The sequence below is a fragment of the Mauremys reevesii genome, linkage group 3, assembly GCF_016161935.1.
Source record: "Mauremys reevesii isolate NIE-2019 linkage group 3, ASM1616193v1, whole genome shotgun sequence".
In the NCBI taxonomy this organism is placed as follows: domain Eukaryota; kingdom Metazoa; phylum Chordata; order Testudines; family Geoemydidae; genus Mauremys; species Mauremys reevesii.
Window position 1 is genome coordinate 45695884 of NC_052625.1, and position 22872 is coordinate 45718755.

The 22872-nt window shown below is 43.4% G+C and overlaps 1 protein-coding gene across 4 annotated transcripts in view; it reads right to left on the reverse strand.

The window, feature by feature from the left end:
• LOC120401236 (centromere protein F-like) overlaps positions 1-22872 on the reverse strand; it is a 136894-nt gene that overhangs the window by 50712 nt on the left and 63310 nt on the right. For 2 of the 4 annotated variants that reach the window (XM_039530939.1, XM_039530941.1), the window contains exons 1-2: positions 6027-6167; positions 1330-1434 (exon numbers count right to left, since the gene is read on the reverse strand). In XM_039530939.1, coding sequence (XP_039386873.1) covers positions 1330-1434; positions 6027-6086 — 165 coding nt within the window. In that variant the 5' untranslated portion in view covers positions 6087-6167. Of the gene's footprint in view, positions 1-1329; positions 1435-4178; positions 4359-6026; positions 6168-22872 lie in introns of those variants that run through there. The other 2 variants (XM_039530940.1, XM_039530942.1) reach the window with 2 other exon arrangements.

Here is a 22872-nt window from a genome sequence, read left to right on the forward strand (position 1 = left end):
CATGAGGAAAATGCCTTAGTTATTTTCAATTTGACTTAACACATGACTGGGCAGCAACAGAAGTTTGGTAGAGGGGCATTGACTCCTCCCGCCTCAGGTCTGGGGAAGCAGAACTTCACTAATGCACACCTCCTAAGATCCTTAGGAATCTAGCCCATCTCCTGCAATCATTAGGAGATGCAAAGTAGATATCCATCTGGGTATAATTCATTTTTGAGGCTTCTTCCCAGCCCCACAGTCCTTATGGTTGGGGCTCTACATGAATTTGAGAGGGGATTTATATGGGGGAATAGGGCTATGAGGGGCACGGGACTTTTAGTAGGGGGTGTTTGGGTTGGTAAGGAAAAGAGAGGGCTGAGTGGGGGAGCAGAAAGCGGAGGAAGATAGGGAGGGAAAGCACTAGTGGCGTCTCCTGGCAACAAACCTCTCTGCCAAACTTCTCTTGGCAGCAGCTGCAGGACTCCCCTCTAACAAATCATAGCAGGTTTGTCAGCTGGAGAAGGTAGTGAAGTGCTAGTGCTTCCCCTCTGCTTTCTCCTAAGCACCCTCCTATCCTCCAGCAAGACACCTGCTCCATCCCATGTCCTCAAGCACCCCCACAGCCTGTTCCCACTCTCATTGCCAGCCAGAGACCCATCCTATGAAGTCCCCACCCTCTTGGATCCCAGTGATCCATTTCCCCAAATCTTTATGTCTCCCCAGCCCCTCTCTATTCAGCCTCTCTGCCCTCAGACCCTTTCCAAAGACCCACTCCTACCCTGGGTTGGCCTGCCAGGAGCAGAAGAATGCAGGCGGGGAGGGTCAAACTCAGGAAGAAGTGAGCAAATTATTAGCAAAATGTTCAAACTTTTTTCTGATTTTATTTTTGTCATCGAACTATAAATTAGAGGTGAACAAATTGGTAGCCTGCCTGCCCAGCCTACCTTGAAGAAATACGGATTCACTTCCTCTTACCAAGTTATAACCACTAGACTACTATTATCAACAGCTAGAGAACATGGCTTTAGTCAACTTAATTCGTGGTAGGCCAGTAAATTGTTTCACTAACAAATACAGATCCATTCAAGGAACTGAGAGGGCGTGGGACCAGCAGGGCCCCATGTACCGGCGCATAAGCACAGGGCTCCAGAGGTTGCCAAAGCTGGCCCTAGGGGTACCATTACGGGGAAAAAATTCTGACAGCGTGCATGTGGGCGCGTACACATCAAATATGGAATCGTCAGCGTTTTTTCTTCTACATGGACAAATACTCAATGAACAACTTGTTCACTCTGGTAATAGCAGTCTGGAGGCAACTTTAAACTTGTGAAAAAATGGGTCTCGTCTTACCTTTTCCTTTTCTTTTATTTTCTGTTCTAAGGACCGACGATTATTTTCGACAAATTGTCTCTGATGACTCAGTAGGTCGTCCATTTTTTGCTCCAACATTTCACGCTATACAAAGTTTAATCATAAATCACAGTGATGCAAGGGTAATATTTATTATTTGTACTACAATAGCAATCCCGCCCCCGCAATCAGGATTGAAATCCCACTTTAGTAGGCACTGTTTAAAAAAAATAACAACAAAAAAAAACGACATACATACGAGGAAGTCATGGTCTCTGCCCCAAAACTGCTTACGGTGTTCCATGACTTAGTGAACACTCACACAGGTATTCCATACCAAACTGAGAACAGATTACACTTGGCTAGAAGACAAGTGTGTGCTAAAGTTTTAATAAGTGTTTAGGCCCAGGAGATAAATTCAATGCAACTTTAAATTTACAGAGAATCGGCACATTGATTGAGCAGAAAAAGATTACTGAACTATTTTGAACATATTTACTAATATAATCTGCAATTCAATCGGATTTCAAACTCATGTAAAGAAGCTAGACTATAATAAGAAAAGCTCTCAACAGTCACATCTAGAGGTTATGGTGACAGAGCTATGCCAGTAACTCAGGGAATTTACAAGTAGCATCATTGTGACATCAGAAGCAGCAACCAATCAATCTTTCCTCTGCACTTTGCTATCAGTCAGTGAAGTGGAGAGGGCCTAGTCACCGGTCAAAAGTGGTGCCTTTCCCCACGGCAACATAACTTCTTTAATCTAAGTGTGTATGGAAGGGCAGAAAGGGGATGGGAAAAGAGTTAAGCTAAAGAGAAATATGAAGAATCGTGGAATCCATGGACTTGCATGAGCTACAATGTTCTACCCAATGCACACGGAAATTGTGGAGCTGCAACAATTGGCAGAGGCCAAAACATTCAGCTGGACTAACTTCCCCATGTTAATTAGGGTGAAAAACCAATGATTTTCAAAGAAGGAGACAGTGGTGCTGTTAAAACGTCTTTTTATGACACTTTCAAATGGCTTTAGGATATATAAAATATCTGTGTTTCTTAGATATTTGTTATCGTTATTCACTCTACCGCAATAACAATACTGCATTGCTGGCTGCCTCATTAGAGAGCTGGCCTGCTATTTGTTCAGTCTATCCGAGCAACTTATCCATAAAGGAAAACTTTTCAAGGTGCAGATCTTCCCCACAGCACACACCCACGTAACTGGTATTAAAAAAAAAAAAGAAAAGGTAGGGGAAAAAAGGAACCAATCACTAATCCCAAAAGTCATAGAGCAGCAGATGATCCACTAGTTTCCATGGTTCTCCTGCTACGTTGTCCAGTATATCAATGCAGTGGCTGACCCACTAAACCAAACAACCACTTCATGCAGTGGCAAGGAAGCTCCTGCAGAGAAAGGAAGTGCTGTGCAGGCTGCTGAAATCTTGCTTACCCTATCCCATATAGCAAAGTGTAGGCCTCTTCATGGATATGGAAAGATGGGGCCAAATAAGGATTTGCCTCTTAATGAAAGGCTGGGTTTGACTGGCTTTATTTGTTTACTCTTATCAGTGTACACCTGTTTGGCATCTGTTTTAGCTAGCAAAAAAAAAATCCATTTTATATGATTAACACACGTTTGCTCCACTAATGCAAATTATTTCAACGTTTCAATTATATCAATACTATAGCCACAGAAATTTCTTGGCTTCCTTGCACTGAATACAAGAGGGCCTTTTCCCCCTTGATTCTTCTGCAGCAAAACAGAGAGGTCTTGGAAGGACCCAAGATCTTGCATTCTGAGCACTTTAAAACTCTTCAGTAAGGTGTGTGAATTCTTTCCTGTCATGGAAGGGATCCAGAGGTACCACCCGAATTTAGAGGGTCCAAAGGATAGAGAAAAAATCTGTCCTGGATCATGCAGGTCTGTGACTCTAAGTGGACAGCACTGTTCTGTTTTCTTGTTTATGTACCAGCCTCACAGACTGCAATACAGTTCTACTAATAGGCTTTATTAACTTCTGCCTGTGCTGGTGCTGCATAAGCAAAAGTATGAGATGTTTTAGCTCATATAAAGCTATTTAAATCTTTTAAGGGCATAGGGAAATGGTGGACTTAAATATACAATAGAACCTCAGAGTTACCAACTCGGGAATGGATGTTGTTCGTAACTCTGAACAAAACATGATGGTTGTTCTTTCAAAAGTTTACAACTGAACATTGTCTTAACATAGCTTTCAAACTTAACTATGCAGAAGAAAAAATGCTGCTTTCCCTTCATTTTTTAGTAATTTAACACAGTACAGTGCTGTATTGGCCTTCCTTGGCGGGGGGCGGGGGGGGGGAGAAGGGATGTGTCTCTGCTGCTGCCTAATTATGTTCTTCCAGTTCCAAACGAGATTTGTGTGGTTGTCTGATCAGTTTGTATCTCTGGTGCTTGTAACTCTAAAGCTCAACTGTAAATTATGGAGCCACCATTAGCAAGCACATACATAGTTAAGCTTTGTTGGAGAACTGTGTAATGAATTGTGTTAGTGAAATGTGTACTAAGTAATGTTAGAGAAATTATTATATACAATTCTGGAAGAAAATAGGAATGTTTGCTTTTTGTATGTAGTTCTGCTGCTTGAGATTGTCAGATTTTGCTGAAACAGTCTGTAAATCAGAAAACTGGTTTTTGTGTCTCATCTATAAAGTTCTTGACCAAGCAGATAGCAGGGTAGAGAAGAGAGCTGTTAGCTTTCAGTAAGTCAGGTACAATCCCTCATCCCCCCACCCATCCATTCAACCAGCTAACAAGTTTTGTTTTTAATCACAATATTAATAAAATTCACTGCTTGTTCTCTCACCTTATTCTTGGCTTTGATTATTTCAATGACAGAAGACCCCAAACTCTTCATATATTCCATAGTTACTAATATAATTTGCAATTCAATCGGATTTCAAACTCATGTAAAGAAGCTAGACTATAATAAGAAAAGCTCTCAACAGTCACATCTAGAGGTTATGGTGACAGAGCTATGCCAGTAACTCAGGTGATTTACAAATAGCATCATTGTGACATCAGAATTACCAACCAATCAATCTTTCCTGTGCAATTTGCTCAGTAACTCAGGTGATTCATAAGTAGCATCATTGTGACATCAGAAGTGGCATCCAATCAATCTTTCCTCTGCACTTTGCTATCAGTCAGTGAAGTGGAGAGGGCCTATTCACAGGTCAAAAGTTCTCATTGTTAAATTACTTGAACGTTTGTATACAAACATGGTAATAACCCTGGATTGACTCAATGTCCCTGGCCTCAACCTACTCCCAGCCAAGACCTTCTCTCAAACAACCCCCATAACTGTACCTCTCCAGAGGCAAATTCTTAACCCCCATTCACATGATGGTATAACCTTCAGCATCCTGTATATAGGATGTAGAAAGCAGCAGAATTTTCTAACAAGCAGCAAAATTGTACAAGTCAGGTACAATCCCTCATCCCCCACCTGCCCATTCAGCCAGCTAACAAGTAAAAACTCAAGGCCACAGAAACAGATGAGTACGAAGAATAAAAATTGCAGTTGTAATATAAGTACAACTTCATGCAGCCAGGGAGCGTGACAACAAGGAATAGCTGTGTTGGGAATCACACAGATATAACTACGTTTTAGCAGGATAAGCAAAAAATGTATTAATCTGAGTTAGTTATTGTGATTTATGCAGGCGAATCTTTTAATCAGGGCCGGCTCTAGACCCCAGCGCGCCACGCACGTGCATGGGGCGGCATTTTCCCAGGAGGGTGGCAGGCGGGTCCAGCAGACCTTCCGCAGTCATGCCTGTGGGAGGTCCACCGGAGCCGCCGGACCAGCAGACCTCCCGCAGGCATGACGGCGGAGGGGGCGCTCGTCCCGCGGCTCGGGTGGACCTCCCGCAGGCATGACTGCGGAGGGTCTGCTGGTCCCGCGGCTCGGGTAGACCTCCCGAAGGCATGACTGCGGACGGTTCCCTGGTCCCGCGGCTCGGCTGGACCTCCCGCAGGCATGCCTACGGAAGCTCCACTGGAGCCGCGGGACCAGCGCACCCTCCGCAGGCACGTCCCCCGGAGCCGCGGGACCGGTGCCCGGCAGCGCGCCCCCTGCGGCATGCCGCCCTGCTTGGGGCTGCCGGATTACTAGAGCCGCCCCTGCTTTTAATTAGGGGGTTAGAGTAGAATATATAAGGATAAAGACACAGATGAGGTAGCTTCCTCTACTGAGTCCGCGCAAAGTTACAGAACAGAGGATTAAAAAAGTAGATAATTGACATAATAGTGGAGAAGAGACAGAGGAAAAATAGCCAAGCATAGCAGAGTCACCCTGTCCCCAAGAAAGATAACTTGAGCACTTCCTTGTCTTGCCTTATCTTTTTTTGCATGTTTATGTAATTCATACGTGATAGTAGCATTGTCTAAAAACATATATAATAAAGGCTAAAATAAATTGTTTAAGCCTAAATTGAAGTGGATTTGGTTTTCACCCAACAGGTTGACATTTGCATTTAAAGTGGAACTAAAAATCCCTGTTTCACAGTATAATAAATGAATCTACTTTCCAAGTTTAGCAGAGTTACACTTTAGATTACATTAATTTTTTGCATAAAATAGTTTCTTACTTTGCCAGAGAAATTTAAAAAAAAATCACAATATTAATAAAATTCACTGCTTGTTCTCTCACCTTATTCTTGGCTTTGATTATTTCAATGACAGAAGACCCCAAACTCTTCATATATTCCATAGTTACTAATATAATTTGCAATTCAATAGGATTTCAAACTCATGTAACGAAGCTAGACTATAATAAGAAAAGCTCTCAACAGTCACATCTAGAGGTTATGGTGACAGAGCTATACCAGTAACTCAGGTGATTTACAAGTAGCATCATTGTGACATCAGAAGAACCAACCAATCAATCTTTCCTGTGCAATTTGCTCAGTAACTCAGGTGATTCATAAGTAGCATCATTGTGACATCAGAAGTGGCAACCAATCAATCTTTCCTCTGCACTTTGCTATCAGTCAGTGAAGTGGAGAGGGCCTATTCACAGGTCAAAAGTTCTCATCGTTAACTTACTTGAACATCTGTATACAAACATGTTAATAACCCTGGATTGAGTCATTTTCCCTGGCCTCAACCTACTCCCAGCCAAGACCTTCTCTCAATGGGGTCCTTACAGAGGCAGCAAAGAACAGCCATTACCGTACCTCTGCAGAGGCAAATTCTTCACCCCCATTCATATGATGGTATAATCTTCAGCATCCTGTATATAGGATGTAGGAAGCAGCAGAATTTTCTAACAAGCAGCAGCATTTTCTAACATTCTTAAGTAGGCAGCAGAATCTGCATGCATAGATAAAATCCCTGACTGCAAAGAGTAGGTGACAACCATCACACTTACAGAAGACGTATGTGGTGGTGCCTTTCCCCACGGCAACATAACTTCTTTAATCTAAGTGTGTATGGAGGGGCAGAAAGGGGATGGGAAAAGAGTTAAGCTAAAGAGAAATATGAAGAATCGTGGAATCCATGACTTGCATGAGTTACAATGTTCTACCCAATACACACGGAAATTGTGGAGCTGCAGCAATTGGCAGAGGCCAAAACATTCAGCTGGACTAACTTCCCCATGTTCTCAGGCATTCCTGCACCCCTCAGAGTTTCTCCACTAATCTCAACTCAGAGTGCCTGCAAAGTTCAGTAGCTCCACCAGAACCTCCAGTTCTCCTGGTACCCACAGAACCTGAGGGACCCCTATCATACTTCTAAGTACTACAATGTTCCCTGTTTCTTAGCTCCCCCATTGTTCTCTGCATAACACCGGGAGCTCTCTGCCAGCTTTCTTTCTTTGCATGGGAAAGATTTCAAAATGTCTTAAAGAAATTATCAAGAAAATCCCCAGGCAGAAACCAAACAAAACAAATCATTAAACTCTGTGAGTAAAGTTGACTGTACATGTAAGTGTTGTTTTTTTAAAAATTCATAATGCTGCAGTTATGAAAAACAAACAAAATGAAGCATTAGAAACCAAGGTAATTCAGAGTTAAGATCAAAATAAAAGACAGCCTAACATTTGAAAAGTAGCCAAGGTCAGGGCCGGCTCCAGGCACCAGTGTAGCAAGCAGGTGCCTGGGACAGCCAATGAAGAGAGGGGTGGCATGTGCAGCAGTTCGGTAGCAATTCAGCAGTGGGGCCGTCACTCCCTCTCGGAGCGAAGGACCTGCCGCGGTGCCGCCGTAGAAGAAGCGGCGGTAGAGCTGCCACCAATCGTGACGGCTTCTTTTATTATTATTTTTGCTGCTTGGGGCGGCAAAAATGCTAGAGCCGGCCTTGGTTCAGATGCAAGTCTGTGACAACTGTCAGTAGGAACACAGCATGTGTCCAAAAGACACTTTGTCCGGACATAAGATAAGCATAAGCATAAGCTGGGTCTGCATAAAAGCTTGGAGTTCTCCATCCTTCTCTTTGAGGAGATCTTAGTCTGGAATCATCTCTGGACTCTTCCGCGCCCTGTACCTTTTTCACAGAAAGCTTCTTGTCCAACATGCCAGACTTTGAAAGAGGATGTTGCTGATGAGGCCCAGGAAGCGAGGAACCCAGTACTAGCACTCTAAGGAGCAGAGAAGGCATTTACAGGATGGTTATCTGACCCAGGGCCTGAAGCTACTCTCATTGCTTTACCCATTAAGTACATCTGGAGCAGGGCTTCTCTAGATTTGCAGGTCCTGCAAGTGAAGGACTTGCAAATATGTATTTTGTCTGGGGGAATGTTCCTGGAAAATGCCAAACATTACAGGGTATAGTGCCCGTGTTTGATGATCAGTATGTAAATCCAGGAGACTTAAAAGAAGCCATCCTGACACCAGAAAGAAATAGCTATTCTGGTTAAAAACCAAAATGCCAATGAGCAACAACTAGCTATCTCTAGCTACACGCGGCACAGATTTAAAAAGAGCCAGGTATTTTGTTAGCACTGCTCACTGCCCATGTTCATCTCAAAGCCAGGAGGCATGAGAGGAACTGAGTGGTGGCTGGCCTGCTCCACCCTTTTATGCCCTGGGTGCAGGATATGAGGACGCTCAAGGTGCATGAGACTCTGAACATGGGTGAGTGGGGTGCATTGCACACCGTCAGCAAACTGTGGAAATGGATAACCACTCGAAGGGAAAAAAGTTGCAAAGGGATAGCAGTGGTCTGTTCATTAAACCAATAATACACTGGCTTTTACAAATTGTCCTGGAGCCAGTACAAAAAGCCCTTGATCAAAACACCAGTTCAGTATGGAGATCTTATCTCGCAAACTCTTATGTGAAGGACTTGAAAACGGCACATTTTCCAGGAAGAAAGATTAGAGGCTAGAGTCACTGAAAAGGCAGAGTTGAGGTTGTTTGAGAGCCTGAATTATACATTTCCAAATTGATAAATGTTGGGTTGCAATTTACATTTAACTTAACTTTGAATTTCCCGTATTTTTAATATTTGTTATTTTTAATTACTACAAATTTATTGTAAGGCACTCTCATCCTTGACTCGAGTTTACCCAAGTATTGAGCCTGCGATAGTTTAGAATCCAAGTAACTTTCCCCTGAATTTATGGCAGTTTAGGCTGAAAATATTAAACTATATGACAGTGTCCCTTTAAGGTCACAATTGGCCACCAGGTGTCAATCTTCCTCTATGGAATATTATTGGTAGGGGCCTACGGTCCATTTTGGTCAATTTTAGGGTCATAGGCTTTTAAAAACCATAAATGTCATGATTTCAGCTATTTAAATCTGAAATGTCACAGTGTTGTAATTGTAGGGGTCCTGATCCAAAAAGGTATTGTGTGTGTGGGCGGGGGGGTGTCACAAAGTTACTGTGGAGGGTTGTGGTGCTGCTACCCTTACCACTGTGCTGCTGGTGTTGTGGTGCTGCCTTTAAGCTGGGAGGCCGGAGAGTGGCAGCTGCTAGCTGGAAGCCCAGCTCTGAAGGCAGCACAGAAGTAAGGACCCTCAATTTGAGAAACACTGGTCTCCCCCATGAAATCTGTATAGAATAGGATAAAAGTACACAAAAGACCTGATTTCATGGTCCGTTTGGACAGAAGCCGTGGCCCCGCGCCTGCTGGGGATAGAGAACTCCAGGGCTGTGGGCGCCGGTGCTCTCTGTCCCGGTAGGCACGGGGCGGCTTCTCTCCCCTGCTCAGGCACTAGGCACTAGGGCAGTAGGCACTAGGCGGCGCACATCAATGCACCGCTTTGGGGACCACTGACTTAAACTGACCAGCTTGAAACCCCGCTATACCGCGACCCTGCATTTATCGCCATGGAATTTTTTGGACCCCAAACATCGCGTTATAACAGGGTTTCACTGTACTTACAGTATTAGTACTTTAAAGCAGCCTACACATTCTAATTAGACACTTGATAAGATGCAAATTAGAAAAAAACTATTTAAAAACTGCTTATCAGGTTAAATATGTAGCAATATAAAAACATTTTAAAAATCTATTATCAAATTGGAAAAATTGAAAGGCCTTTAAAAGTCTGGTTGGCACAATTTATATTTAATTTTTGAACTTGGATAGTGGCTGTAGATCAGTTTCACTTTGTTTTTTACTAGCTTCATTTTCTTATTCTTATGCATTGGCACAACACTGCAGTGTTTAGGCCACAAATTTTGCAGAGGTTCTTTGTCAGGGGTTCTCAAACTGGGGTTGCAACCCCTTAGAGTCGTGAGGCTATGATGTGGGAGTCTCAAGCTGTCAGCCTTCACATAAACCCTGCTTTGCCTCCAGCATTTATAATGGTGTTAAATATATTTTAAAGTGTTTTTAATTTATATGGGGGTGGGGACTTGCTATGTGAAAGGATCACCAGTACCAAAGCTTGAGAATCACTGCTCTTTGTTTATAAGAACTACCTCCACTGGAATTTTCTAAAACATTATTAAAACATTTCTATTTGGTCTTAAGTTTTGAAAAAGCTGCTTCTGAAGAAAAGCTATTAGAAACCTATATTTGGGGCCAAATTTAACCCAATAGTGTTCATTTAACTTATTCAATGCATGTCTCCCTTTTTGGAAGGGGCCTTTTGTAAATATCATATAGGGTCTTTTTTTTCACATCACTAAAACCACTTATCTAAAAATCAAAACTGTTTCTTTCATGATATACGTGTGTGTGTTTGGGAGGCTCAGAATCTATAGTTTCTTTTCCACAGACTTCAATGGAATTTTGCACATGAAGAACAGTAGTCATCAATTTCAGATTATTAGCATGTGAAATGAATGATCTGATCATTCTTTTATGAGGACCTATTCCACTGGTACTCTATCTGCGAACAAACAGATGGCAGCCAATGGCAGTTGAGAATTTTCCTTTTTTCGGTCACTGACCCTTCTCCCTGCCCCATCCCCTTCCTCCCCCCCCCAACACCCCCCCAAAAACCCCAAACAAACTAACAAACAAACAAACAAACAAACCAACCCTTCAGGCTTCCAAAGCTGAAACTTCATCTTAGGTTTGCAATTAACTTTACAATGTGACCGTGCACATAAACTAAGCCTTGAATGAAAACTCTTCCCATTTCAACTAACAGTAAGCAAAGGGTGAGTGTTTGAATTGAGATATCTGTCCTGCAGAACAGCATTACCATTTAAAAAATGATCTTTTTCAAAGACCACTTGCCAACGATTTTGGCTTAATTGGATTAAAGCAGAAATCTAAGAAAGGAGACCCATCCATTCACTGAAAAAAAAATGGAGGATACAGACACTGTCCCAAACACTTCCAACAAGGTAACAAAATTTACTGACAGAAAATCTGAAGACCAAAGACAGAATGGCAGAGCAGAAGACATGAAATGGCCTTAAGTCACCTGTCACCTTATCTGCTGAAGATAAGGTTCTTCCTATAGTGTTTATTAAATGTTTACAAAGACTTCCAAGTGGGTATCCTGCACAGCTGCACTGACACTAGGGCTACACTACAGCTTAAGTCGACATAAGGTTTGTTGCTCAGTCGTGTGAAATTAGTCACCCACCTGAGCGACATAACTTACACAGAGTTAAGCGTCGGTGTGGACAGCACTGTGTCGACAGGAGACATAACTGCCACCGCTTGCGGGGCCCGGAGGAATTAAGCCAACGGGAGACCTCTAGACCTCTATCCCATCGGCTTAGAGTGGCTACACTAGAGAGCTTAAGCTCAGAAGACTTCTCAGTTGAAGAAGCTCCAGATGCTCATTCTACTATGGTTCTAGTTTAAGCAGGCAAGGATCTCCCTGAAAAATGACTTCTTGATAGAACAGATTACTCTACAGAACCTTCCAAAGAATTAAATTCAAAAACACAATAAAACAAGTCAGTTTCTGAGCTCAGTTAATTTTTCATACTGGAAAAACTTTATAAACCAAGAAAATAATTAATAAACATGTATATAGGGTTTTTTACCCAGAGATCTCCAAAGTCTTACACATTGAGTAGGTATTTTACTCCCCTTTTATATATAAAACAGTCTTCAATGAAGTCCTTAAACACAGAGGGTTATAATTCTCTTTAAAAAAAATAAGATGTTCTTATTTACAAAGTAGATTTAAAGTTATAACTACACTTGCAAGATACCTTGGTTCTGTGTTTTTAACTGCTCGATGACGGAAGAATTACCACAATTTTCAGGGAACTTGTTGTTGAAATCTGTCTTCTTTGATCTTAAGCCACTGTGACTAGGAATTGCCTCTTATCCCCATGGAAAATGGGATGAAGTAAAACCTCTCTTTAAAGGGTTTCTTGACTGCTGGATGAAGGACAGCTGTGTGTCTTTTCTTGTTGCCACGAGAACACTGATGAAGAAGCCTGATGCCGAGCAATCTCTCTGTGACTCTTAGTACTTTGAGGATGAGAATGATTTATTTTCTATTTAAAAGAGTGGGGGAAAGCATATCTACCTTTACATAGCTGACAATTCATAAGAGAATTAATTCACTACTGTATGGTGGAAATAAGATAGGGCAATTGGTCAAGCTGTCAGTTGCAATTTTGGATAACAGAGTCCACGACACAGATCGTCCATCAGAAAAAGTACTATATGATTTACACCAGTCTGCTTTTATACCCCCAGCAGTCAACTGACTGGAATACTTTGCTGATTAACATCACAGGCAGCTGAAGAGGGTTGGGGGAGTACTATCTGCAGTTCAGATATATCTAAGCTGGCCAGCATCTCAATGGCAAGAAGTTTGACCTGTGGTTCCTTATATTTAGTATATCAAGTTTTTTGTTTTGTTTTTTAAGAGAGGCATCCTATCAGTTAACATTGAGGTACCTTCCCTGCACATTCCTCACGATCAGATTGGTTTTGTCAAGCTAGCTGTTGACAGGCATAATATTCATTTTTGTATTTCGTTCTAGACTTACTGTGCATTAGAACGGATCCTCATTTGTGTTCTGTGGACAAATATAGCTACATTTTAGACTGTGGGCTCTAGTCATCTCCAAATGTGTGGTGATCCCATTAGCAAGAATTCTACATGTAAATCATTCCACACACAAGAGAGACACTCATTTATTTGCACTTACTTTTACAAAATCCCTGGACTCAAAAAACATGCTTTGGCTCTAATATCAGATATTTTCTTTCCCTAAACCTCTGACTGCCAGAAGCCGGGACTGGATGACAGGGAGGGATCACTCAATAAATTGCCCTGTTCTGGTCATTCCCTCTGAAGCATCTGCCACCATCAAGAAGCCAGGATAATGGGCTAGATGGACCATTGGCCCTACTGGATCAGACCATTCTGTTCTAAAAATACAAAAAGCTGCTATTGGTACTTACTGAACTTGGTTTTCCAATATGTCTAACATTTGAATGGGGTTTTTGACTAAAGCACTAAGGGCCCCAATACTGCTCCCCAAAATTCACAAGAATGTAATCCCTGACATCAGTAGTGGAGCAGCTTCCCCCCTCCAGTAAAGCAGGGCTTCAAAACAGCCAAGCGAAGCTGACTGAGGAAGCAGCCACAGCTGTGGCCAACCCAATCAGGGCCCAGCTGGCCTGATAAGAACCTGTGAGCCAGCACCTGAAGGACTCTCTCTTCAGCCCTGGAGGAGAGGGTGAGCTGTCTGCAAGCAAGGGACCCGAAGCAGAGCAGAGCTGGGGAAAGGGCAAGGGAGCTGGGGAGCTCTAGCCTTGCAACTCCCAGGCTGCGGGTCTTGATGGAGGTCTATGGAGGTCCTGGTGCTGCAGAGGGGCAGCCCAGGAATAGGCAGAGGCAGCTGGTCCTAACCCCTGGCCAATGATGAGTGGCCATTACAGACCATGGTCTGCCCCAGTGAGTTGGGGCAAGAGGATGACTGGCAGTAGCCACTGAGGCAAGGTGGTTTTAGAGGTTGGGAGCTCCTGGGAGGAAACCCAGAGAGAGTGGGGGTATTGCTGGGGCAGAACCCTAGGAAAAGGGCACCGGGGTCTGGGAGGGACATGGGGCCTGAGGCTGGCGAGACATCCGCCGGCAGAGAGCGCTCAAAGGCTGGAAAGAGACGAACAGCAGGAGGTGCCACAGCGGTGAGTCTTCGCCTCGCTACAGAGCGCTATCAGTCTTTAAAAGTGCTACAAAGGAAGCACCTACTGAAAAACAGTAATGGGAATATTCCTGGATATTTACACTGAGTTTATCATGTAAATCAACTTCTAAATTTACTAGAAAGTGATTGTACACGTATTTCATTAATTTTGTTTGTAGGTTTTCAGTACACGTTTCCTAAAGAAAGGATGTAAGCATGTTGAAGTAGTATAAATATTCTTAAGGTGGTAAAACAACTGTGCCCAAGTTGAGTAAGTTAGGTTTTTTGTTTGTTTTGCTTTTAAAACAGAAAACATAAGAGATCATTTTCAGATTTTAAATGCAAAAACATATACATTCCATATAAATTCTATCCCTCTTGATAACTAAGTATTGATAAATTCTCAGTCGTGTGATTATTTACATGAAAACAATATGTTTAAAAAGTCCTTTTTGTGTATTCTAATTAGTACTAACTTTTCAAAAATGCTGTCAGGAAATTAACCATACCCCCTGCTTTCTCTTCTTAAATCTACACTTTAATCCCAATGGTATGAACAATGAGCACATTTAATGTTACCACTTTCCCTGAAAAATCATATGGCTAATTTTGAAGAACTGCACCTTTCTCCATGTCACACATTAAATGAGATTCTAATGCTGAGATACTCTAGCCCCATACTTTAATCTGGATATTTCTCAGCTTTTTTCTTTCTTCAACTTCTTTATTGTATTGTTCTTGGAGTTCTTCAAACTTAAAACCTACAAATTGACAGTGAATATTTGCTAATAATCTGCCTCATTTCATACATAATCTTTCCCTTTCCATTTCTTATGCCTAATATTAGACAAAGGGTGATAAAGCAACAGCCCTCATTAATCTCTAGTGATATATTAAGACAACAACTCAAGGAGTTCTTCTAAAACCGAACCGTTCAGAGACTGAAAACTGAGATCTGGAACTCAGTGCCACAATGAAATTGCAACCACTAGACTGAGGGACCAATACCTGGGGTACAAATGTATATTGTAATATCTCCTGAATGAAGAATTTTTTCCCATCGCTCCCCTGGCATTAACATTCATTTGTAGCATGAATTAAAAATCAGGCATTAAGGTTCAAAGGAGCTCAAAAGAAAAATCAGTGGGAGTTGGACACCTAACTTCTTGCTAATGGGACTCACCACACATTTGAAAATCTCAGCCTAAAGTCACATCTTGCTTCTCTCCACTTTAACTCCTACATAACTGTAGCAGCCACTTTCTCAAGGAACACCATAGCCAGAATGCTTTGCCTCTTCCAAAAGCATCTGAAATCTCAGCTTTCAAATGAGAACAAGGACTGGGGATCTCCAACTCCAGCTAGGTAGCCAAATGCAAGTTTTTGGCAGTACCTTCTTTTGGTGTCCATGAAATCTGAGTGTTTTTGTTTTATATTGTAGAGTCTGAATTTCACAACCTAAACTCAAGCAAATTGTGTGATGGTACCTTGTCACTGGTGTTAGGCCTAAATAAAATGTAACCCAAAGCCAGTTGTGTCAACCTGAACAAAGTCAGGCTAACACCCTAACAGAGGTTTATGGGTAATTCATAAGTGGAAAGTCCCAGGGAGTTACAGGTCTGTCTCTCACAAAGTTAAGCAACCATGAGATAAGAAAGGGACTGTATTCCTAGCATGGTTCCAAACGTACTGAGGTAGAAACAATTATTTTGAATGAAAATTTTACCTGAATATTTTGTTATAGAACATAATTAGTTAGGATGTACGTGTGTTCATGGGCGCCAACTTATATGGACTCTTGGAGCTAAAGCCCCAGGAATATTCATAATCAGGGGCTCTGCTCCACCAATATTTGGAGCTAGATTTTCCCCCTCCTGGAGCTTCCCTGAATGTAAAGAGAGCGCACAGCGCGTCTCTCTCTCCTTTGCTGCTGCTGCCGTAGCCTAAGGGCTGCAGCATTAGCATAAGAGGAATGCTAACTGCTGCTGAAGCACTCAGGAGGGGGAGGGGAGTGGAGGGGGCCTCCCCTCCCCTCCCCTCTCCTCTCCTGCCCCTACCTGGAGGAGACACAAACGGGCCAGGAGACAGACATCACTCACCTTAGCAGCTGTTGGGGCTTCCGTGAGTGTTTGACCCTATGATTTTTTATTATGTTTGAGAGTTTGACCCTATGATTCCCCCCCGGCCCCAGTCCCAGCCCCTACTCCTACCCCAGTGAGGTGCAGCAGGCTGCTGGGGAGGCAGGAAGCCACATGTGAAGGCAATACCCCCTCCCCCAGCACCCACCAACCCACCCGCCACAGGAGGGATGGGAGAGGGAGGCTTCCTAGACCTGAGCAGCTGGGGTTTGGGTGAATTTTATGACACCCTGCTCCCCCGTCCCATAGCCAGCCACCACCCTGCCTACCCCACTTCTGCCCCATGCTGGGCAGGGGCAGCCCCATCCACAGTGAAGTTATGGTGAGGGCAGCAACATGGAAGGCCACCTATGCCCCCAGTACCCATCATAGGGAGGGGAGTGAGCTTTCTGGACCTGAGAGGGGCCCTAGGAGCATGTGCAGAGTGTGTGTGCCGTGGGGGCAGGAGGGTCCCTCCTGGAGCTTGCTGCTGCCAGTGGTGGTGATGGGAGTCCTCTCTGGCCCTAGCCCTGGGGCAGCCTGTCTGCACCCCAAGTTCCTCATCCTCAGCCCTGCCTCACCCCAAAGCCTGCACCCCAGCACCGAGCACGCTCCTGCACTGTGAACCTTTCATCCCCAGCCCCACCCCAGAACCCTCACCTGAGGGGAAAAACATGCAACTTAAATTTGGTGGTCAGTTTGGAGTATCATTGTATTTAGCACAATATTTGATTATTTTACACCCTTCAAAGTATGTAACTGGTCGTATACAGGTGTTTTCTCTGAATACTGCCTGTGTGCCTCAGTTTCCCCAATGCATTTCTTAAGGCTCTAGATGGTGGGATAAGGGGGTGTGATTGTTGTAAAGCCCTAGAGGGCCAGTGTGATGCTGTCTGCACAGAGAATGGCCGACACCCTGTCTCCAGGCAACTGATGGCCTGGGCCACTCTCCTGCAAGGTGCCAACTGAAGGTGTTTGGAGTATCATTGTATTTAGCACAATATTTGATTATTTTACACCCTTCAAAGTATGTAACTGGTCGTATACAGGTGTTTTCTCTGAATACTGCCTGTGTGCCTCAGTTTCCCAATGCATTTCTTAAGGCTCTAGATGGTGGGATAAGGGGTGTGATTGTTGTAAAGCCCTAGAGGCCAGTGTGATGCCGTCTTCACAGAGAATGGCTGCAACCCTGCCTCCAGGCAACTGATGGCCTGGGCCACTCTCCTGCATGGTGCCAACTGAAGGTGTTGGAGAACAAAGAGATCAGGTGGCCTCCTAATGCCTGGAAAAGAGACAAAGGCCAGAGGAGGAGTGTCAGTGCCTGTGCAGACTTCCGGGAGCGCATGGTGTGGAAGGGGATGCTGGGATGCTTTGGAACAACTCCATACAAAGCCAGTCAGGACTCTGGGGGAGCCTCCTCTCTTAGCATACTGTCTCCAGGGCAAGAAGCTTACACCTTCCTGGGTCTGACCTCAGAGCATTCAGCATGCCCTTCCACACCATGCACTTTCATGGCGAGTCTGCCCAGGCAGGTCCTGGGGCAACCAGAGGTCCCTGCACCCCAACTCCGCAGTCAGATGTGACTCTCAGCCAGACAGTAAAACAGAAGGTTTATTAGATGACAGGGATACAGTCTAAAACAGAGCTTGTAGGTACAGAAAACAGGACCCCTCAGTCAGGTCCATCTTGGGGGGTGGGGAGCCCAGACCCAAGTTCTGGGCCTCTCCCGATTTCCCCAGCCAGCTCCAAACTGACACTCCCTCATCTGGCCTCTGTGTCTCTTCCGGACAAGGAGGCCACCTGATCTCTTTGTCCCCAACACCGTCAGTTGGCACTTTGCAGGGGAAACTGAGGCACCCACACAGTATTCAGAGAAAACATTAAGAACATTCCCACTTTGTCACAACAGGTGCAACAAAATATAATACCGTATATTGAAGCAGGCAAGTGCTGCTTCTGACTTTCCACTTTTAATTGACCCTTGTAATCTTGTGGTGCTGACGCATTGTAGCTTCATTTTATATCAGCTTACAGGGTGGGGGGGGACCACCATTTTGGGCCCCACCAAAAATTATGCGAACCTGCCGCCTATGCGTGTGTTACGTCCATATTAGTATCTGCATTTGTACCTCCCCTGAATCAAGACAAAGCATAGTCTTGGACTCACAAAGTATGCTCACTTCAATTCCTACATAGTCACTCATGGGAATTAATTTTCAAATACTGGAAAATTATAGACATTAACAGATTATAAGCCAAACACATGGTCAGCTGTTTTCTTCATTCACCTTTTGTTTTCTTTTATGCTTTCAGGAATGACCTGTACTTTCACAAGAATTTACATTTTATTCAGTTGCATACTAGGGGAGGAGTGATCATTGTGATTTTGATTTGGTGTTAAAGAGCAGAAAAATTCTTCTGTGGGGTCCTCCTGAGTGATAAGTCTCCTGTAATCAATGTTTGCTGACTTCTCTCAAGTTCAGATTTGTTCCTGCTTAAAGAGAATTAGAAGTACAAGGAATTAGTTACAGAAACAAATAGGGCCCAATCCGACATTTTAAGAGCCCCCAGTGCACATCGAATGGCAATTTTGGTTGCTCAAGGAATATAAAATTAGGCATAATAAAGATATATCACTAAAAATGTGATTCTAGATGACAATACCACACCTTCAAATAAATATTGGAATCTGTACTTTCACTTCTAGTGATATTGGGTTGTTGTTTAAATTCTTTCTTCTATCAAAGAGACAATTAGCTTATATTTTATATATACACTCAAGGTTTAATATTTCAGAAAACTCATAACTTAAAGAATTATACACAAAGGACACAGAGATGAAGAGCAATTACAACCATTATCCCCTCTTAAAATCAGTCACAGCTCTGATAAGGCTCCCTCTGCTGGACATTCACAAGACTGCTGCCTTTGGGTCCCAATATGCTTGATTTGTGCTCTTAAGCTTCCCTTGACCTGAATAGGCTGCAGCAACTGCCTTTTCCCTTGGATTTGCTGGTACACTTCCAGGGCCCAGGCTCCTAGTTCCACTTCCCAGTTACAGGACCACACAACCTAATTGTCTTAAGCCCCCAGGCCAGCACTGACCCTGCAGACTTAAACACACCCTTTTCCCAGAGCTTCTACATTGTGAGCACTCCAGGTACACAGTTCACCTCTTCAGTGATAGGTAGTAGTTGAACACAGACACACAGACTTTACAAGGGTTCCCAAAAAACACTCTGTTAGCAAGCACAAGAAGTATACAGATCTGAACAAAAAAATAATAAAACCCTCTACACAATTCCCTGCCTCAATTTCGTCACCACTCTTAGAGCATTCTTTGGTCTTAGGTCAGAGTCCTCTAGTTCAGGATTCTTCCTCTCTCTGTCCTCATGCACATGGTTTCTCCCCTGAATCATGGAGTATCTGCAGTCTTTTCTCTCCTTGCCTCCCTCCCCAGGATTCGTCAGAAACCCTCTTTTCTTATCTCCCCCTTCTTTGTCAGGTGACTCCCAATCAGCCTCATCAGCTAATGAAAGTACCTGACCACAGATTCTGTTGCTTAGTTACCATCACTCCTAGAATTTAAGTATCAGAGGGGTAGCCGTGTTATCTGGATCTATAAAAGCAGCAAAGAGTCTTGTGGCACCTTATAGACCTACAGACGTTTTGGAGCATGAGCTTTCGTGGGGGCATCCGACGAAGTGGATATTCACCCAGGAAAGCTCATGCTCAAACGTCTGTTAATCTATAAGGTGCCACAAGACTCTTTGCTGCTTTCTAGAATTAGATGGTGAAAAGCTAGTTTAGCCTGGATAGTAGCCCTTGCTTTGTCCCAGGGTGCTCCATTTAAATGATCATCAAAGTTTCACAGCCTATCATTGATAGCCCCAGGCCCTCACCACTTGGAATTTTAGTCCAAGATGGAGGTAAAAAAACAGAAGCTAAAAGACCCACATTCAAAATGGAGTTTGCAATCTGACACAGGGTCCCCAATATCAAACCATTTGTAAACTGTACATAGGCAGATTCTCCAAATGTTCATAATTAAATTGTTTTATTAAGATTCCATTTTATGAAGCTACTGCTATATGTACAACAATCCCCCAAAGAGTCATATAACCTCCAAACTCTTTCACTTTATCACGCTCATTAATATAATATAGAGTGTTAGGTGAAGACTTTCAAGCCTGTCTCTCTAAAAAGTTGCACGAGAAAGTGGCAGTGGTAAAAATTCTGTTGTCATGGTGACACTGCCAAAACTATTTTGGTCAAGTGCATTTTACACTCTGCCACTTCTGCTGGCATGTCGTCTGCATAGCGTTGAGATGTATTGGCAAAAATGTGCTGCACTCTGGCAAGGCATTCTAGTGCTATATTCCCAAAGACTCAGCATTCAAAGAGTCAACTGAGGATAACTGGAAAATAAATGCAGAGGCTATTCATGGAACAACCACATTTGGTGGAGTGGCAGTTTTGAGCCTGTCTAGTGGGTGGTGGGACAATCAGTGGTTCTAGAACTTTTTAGATGCAGAAGTTCATTGCTAGAGTTGCATGGTCAGCTCGGCCCGCTCCCCCAGCACAGGAACAGCAAGGTGAGAGCTGCCCTTACAGTGGGGAAACAAGTGGTGATTGCCCTATGGAATCTTACACCACCAGTTTGCTACCAATTAGTGGGGTAATCAATTTGGTGTTACAAAAAAAATCAATGGTAAGGACAGTTATCACTGAGGTATGCAAGACAATAAAGCACACCCTGCTGTATGGGGTAGTTAGGCTAGATCGTTGTGCAAAAAAAAAATGGATTCAATAAGCTGGGTTTCTCTTAATGTGCTGGGGTAATAGGTGGGGAATATCCCCATTCTGTGCCCACCCTTCCCAGGTTCTGAGCATATTAAAAAAAGGTACCTTCAAAATGTATGCAGGCCTTGGTAGATCATAAGGGACACGCTACTGACAAACACTGTCTGGTTCAGAGAAATTCAGGACAACCACGGCTTTAGAAACACTGTGCTTTTGACATATTGAAAGCAGACACCCCACTCCATCCAACTGGAATTAATGACATTTCTGTGCCAATCATAATTGGTGGGAAACTGCCCACCCTTAATTCTCTGGCTTAAGAAACCACATACTATCAAGCTAGACAGAAACAAGGAAAGATCTGACTCTTATCTGTGCAGCTGAAGAAGGAATGTGAAGTGGGCAGAGGTGGAAGACGACAGGATAGGTGGAGGGGTCTCATGCCAAAGCTCCATATCAACAAGTAAAACATTCTCAGTTCTTATGCACTGCACAGCATGCAGCACTCTCTGAGAGACCCTCTTGCCAGGGTGGATGAGTGAGGTGGACGGGCTGGATCTAAAATAGGCTAGCTAACAGTTGCATTGCTAACGCGGTTCAGGTAAAGGAAGTTTTAAAAGCTTACTTCAACAGTAGGTAATAGCCTAACCCTGTTTCTATGAAGCTATTAATAGAACAGGTGTAGAATTTGTGACATTCATGACTTTTCAGGCATTTGTTGTTGAAGTGTGGAAGATAACTGATGGTCATAGAAACGCTGTCACAGTACAGGTGGTGTATTTCTAGACTCAATAAAGGCTAGCACTTCTGTAATATACATGCATTGACTTTCTTTAGAGGTATAGATGCCTTTCTGGTTATATTACTTTCTAGCACTGCAATACCAAAAAGTCACAATAAAGTTGCACCAACTTTCAAGTATGTACTTTATTACCACCACGGCATGCTAGACATACCAAAAAAAAAAAGATAACTGATAATTGACTTTACTAGCTATATAACTTGACTAGGTACAAGTACAACATGCAGACTGGATGTCAGCGCATCACAGATGACTGTACATGTAATCAAAGTTCTTCGTTCCCTGACATGTTGTCCATGAGAGTAGAGTACAGCGGGAACTGGCACAAGGGGATGAGGTGTCTATGATCCTGCCAACACCCCATATTTATCCATGCTTTGGAGTGGGTGAACTAATGCAGTGAGATTCTTAATCAATAATTGATCAACAATTCATTTGAGCAGCTGGATCAGCAGCAGCAGCAGCATTTCTTTTGCATCTTTGTCCTCCTCTACTCCTTCAGCAGCTGTTCACACCGCTGCCTTATTGCCCTGCATTTCACTATTAGACCTGCAGAATCTCACAGAGCATGTCCTTCTCTGTGTGCGTCCTCTTGGCTCTGACAGTGACCAGACAGTTGTGCAGGTGTTAGGGAGAATCTTGAGGAGAGCCCCACTCTCAAGGTTAGTGATAAACACAGAACTGTTAGGTGGAGAGGAAGGGAGGCAGCCTTCCCTGACATAACTGTTGCAGCTACTCGGATTTTCCCACCCTGTACAGCATAACTATGTGGATTGCCTCCAAATTACTAAACCATAATGAGTGCTAGACCTTACATGGAGAGTAGATCAGGGTTTCTTAACCCAATGCCTTGGGGAGGAGGTGGGCTTCTTTCTGATATAGAAAAAGGATAGTATTTCATAAAGACAACTGCACTTGTTTCAGGAAGTCATGCTCCTTGATGATCCCAAAGTGGCAAAGAAAGAGCTGTTTAAGAGGCCTTAGTCTGGCCATGGCAGTATGCAGCCATGCTGCTTTCTGCAAGAATCCCCCTCAGAGGTCCTGGCAAAGGGGCATGGGGATGTGCCATATCACACTGGGCTGAGCAAAGCGTATCTTCAACATAATGTTTGGGCAAGTCTTACATACTACTCACTGAAAATAAGTTCTGTGAAATTGTGCCCACAAACCAGAAAGCTTTGTGTGTAAAAATTAACAGGCTGCTCTGTCTGTACCTCAAAATACTGCAAGATACTAACGGATGGAGCAAGTGTTTACTTGCTTCT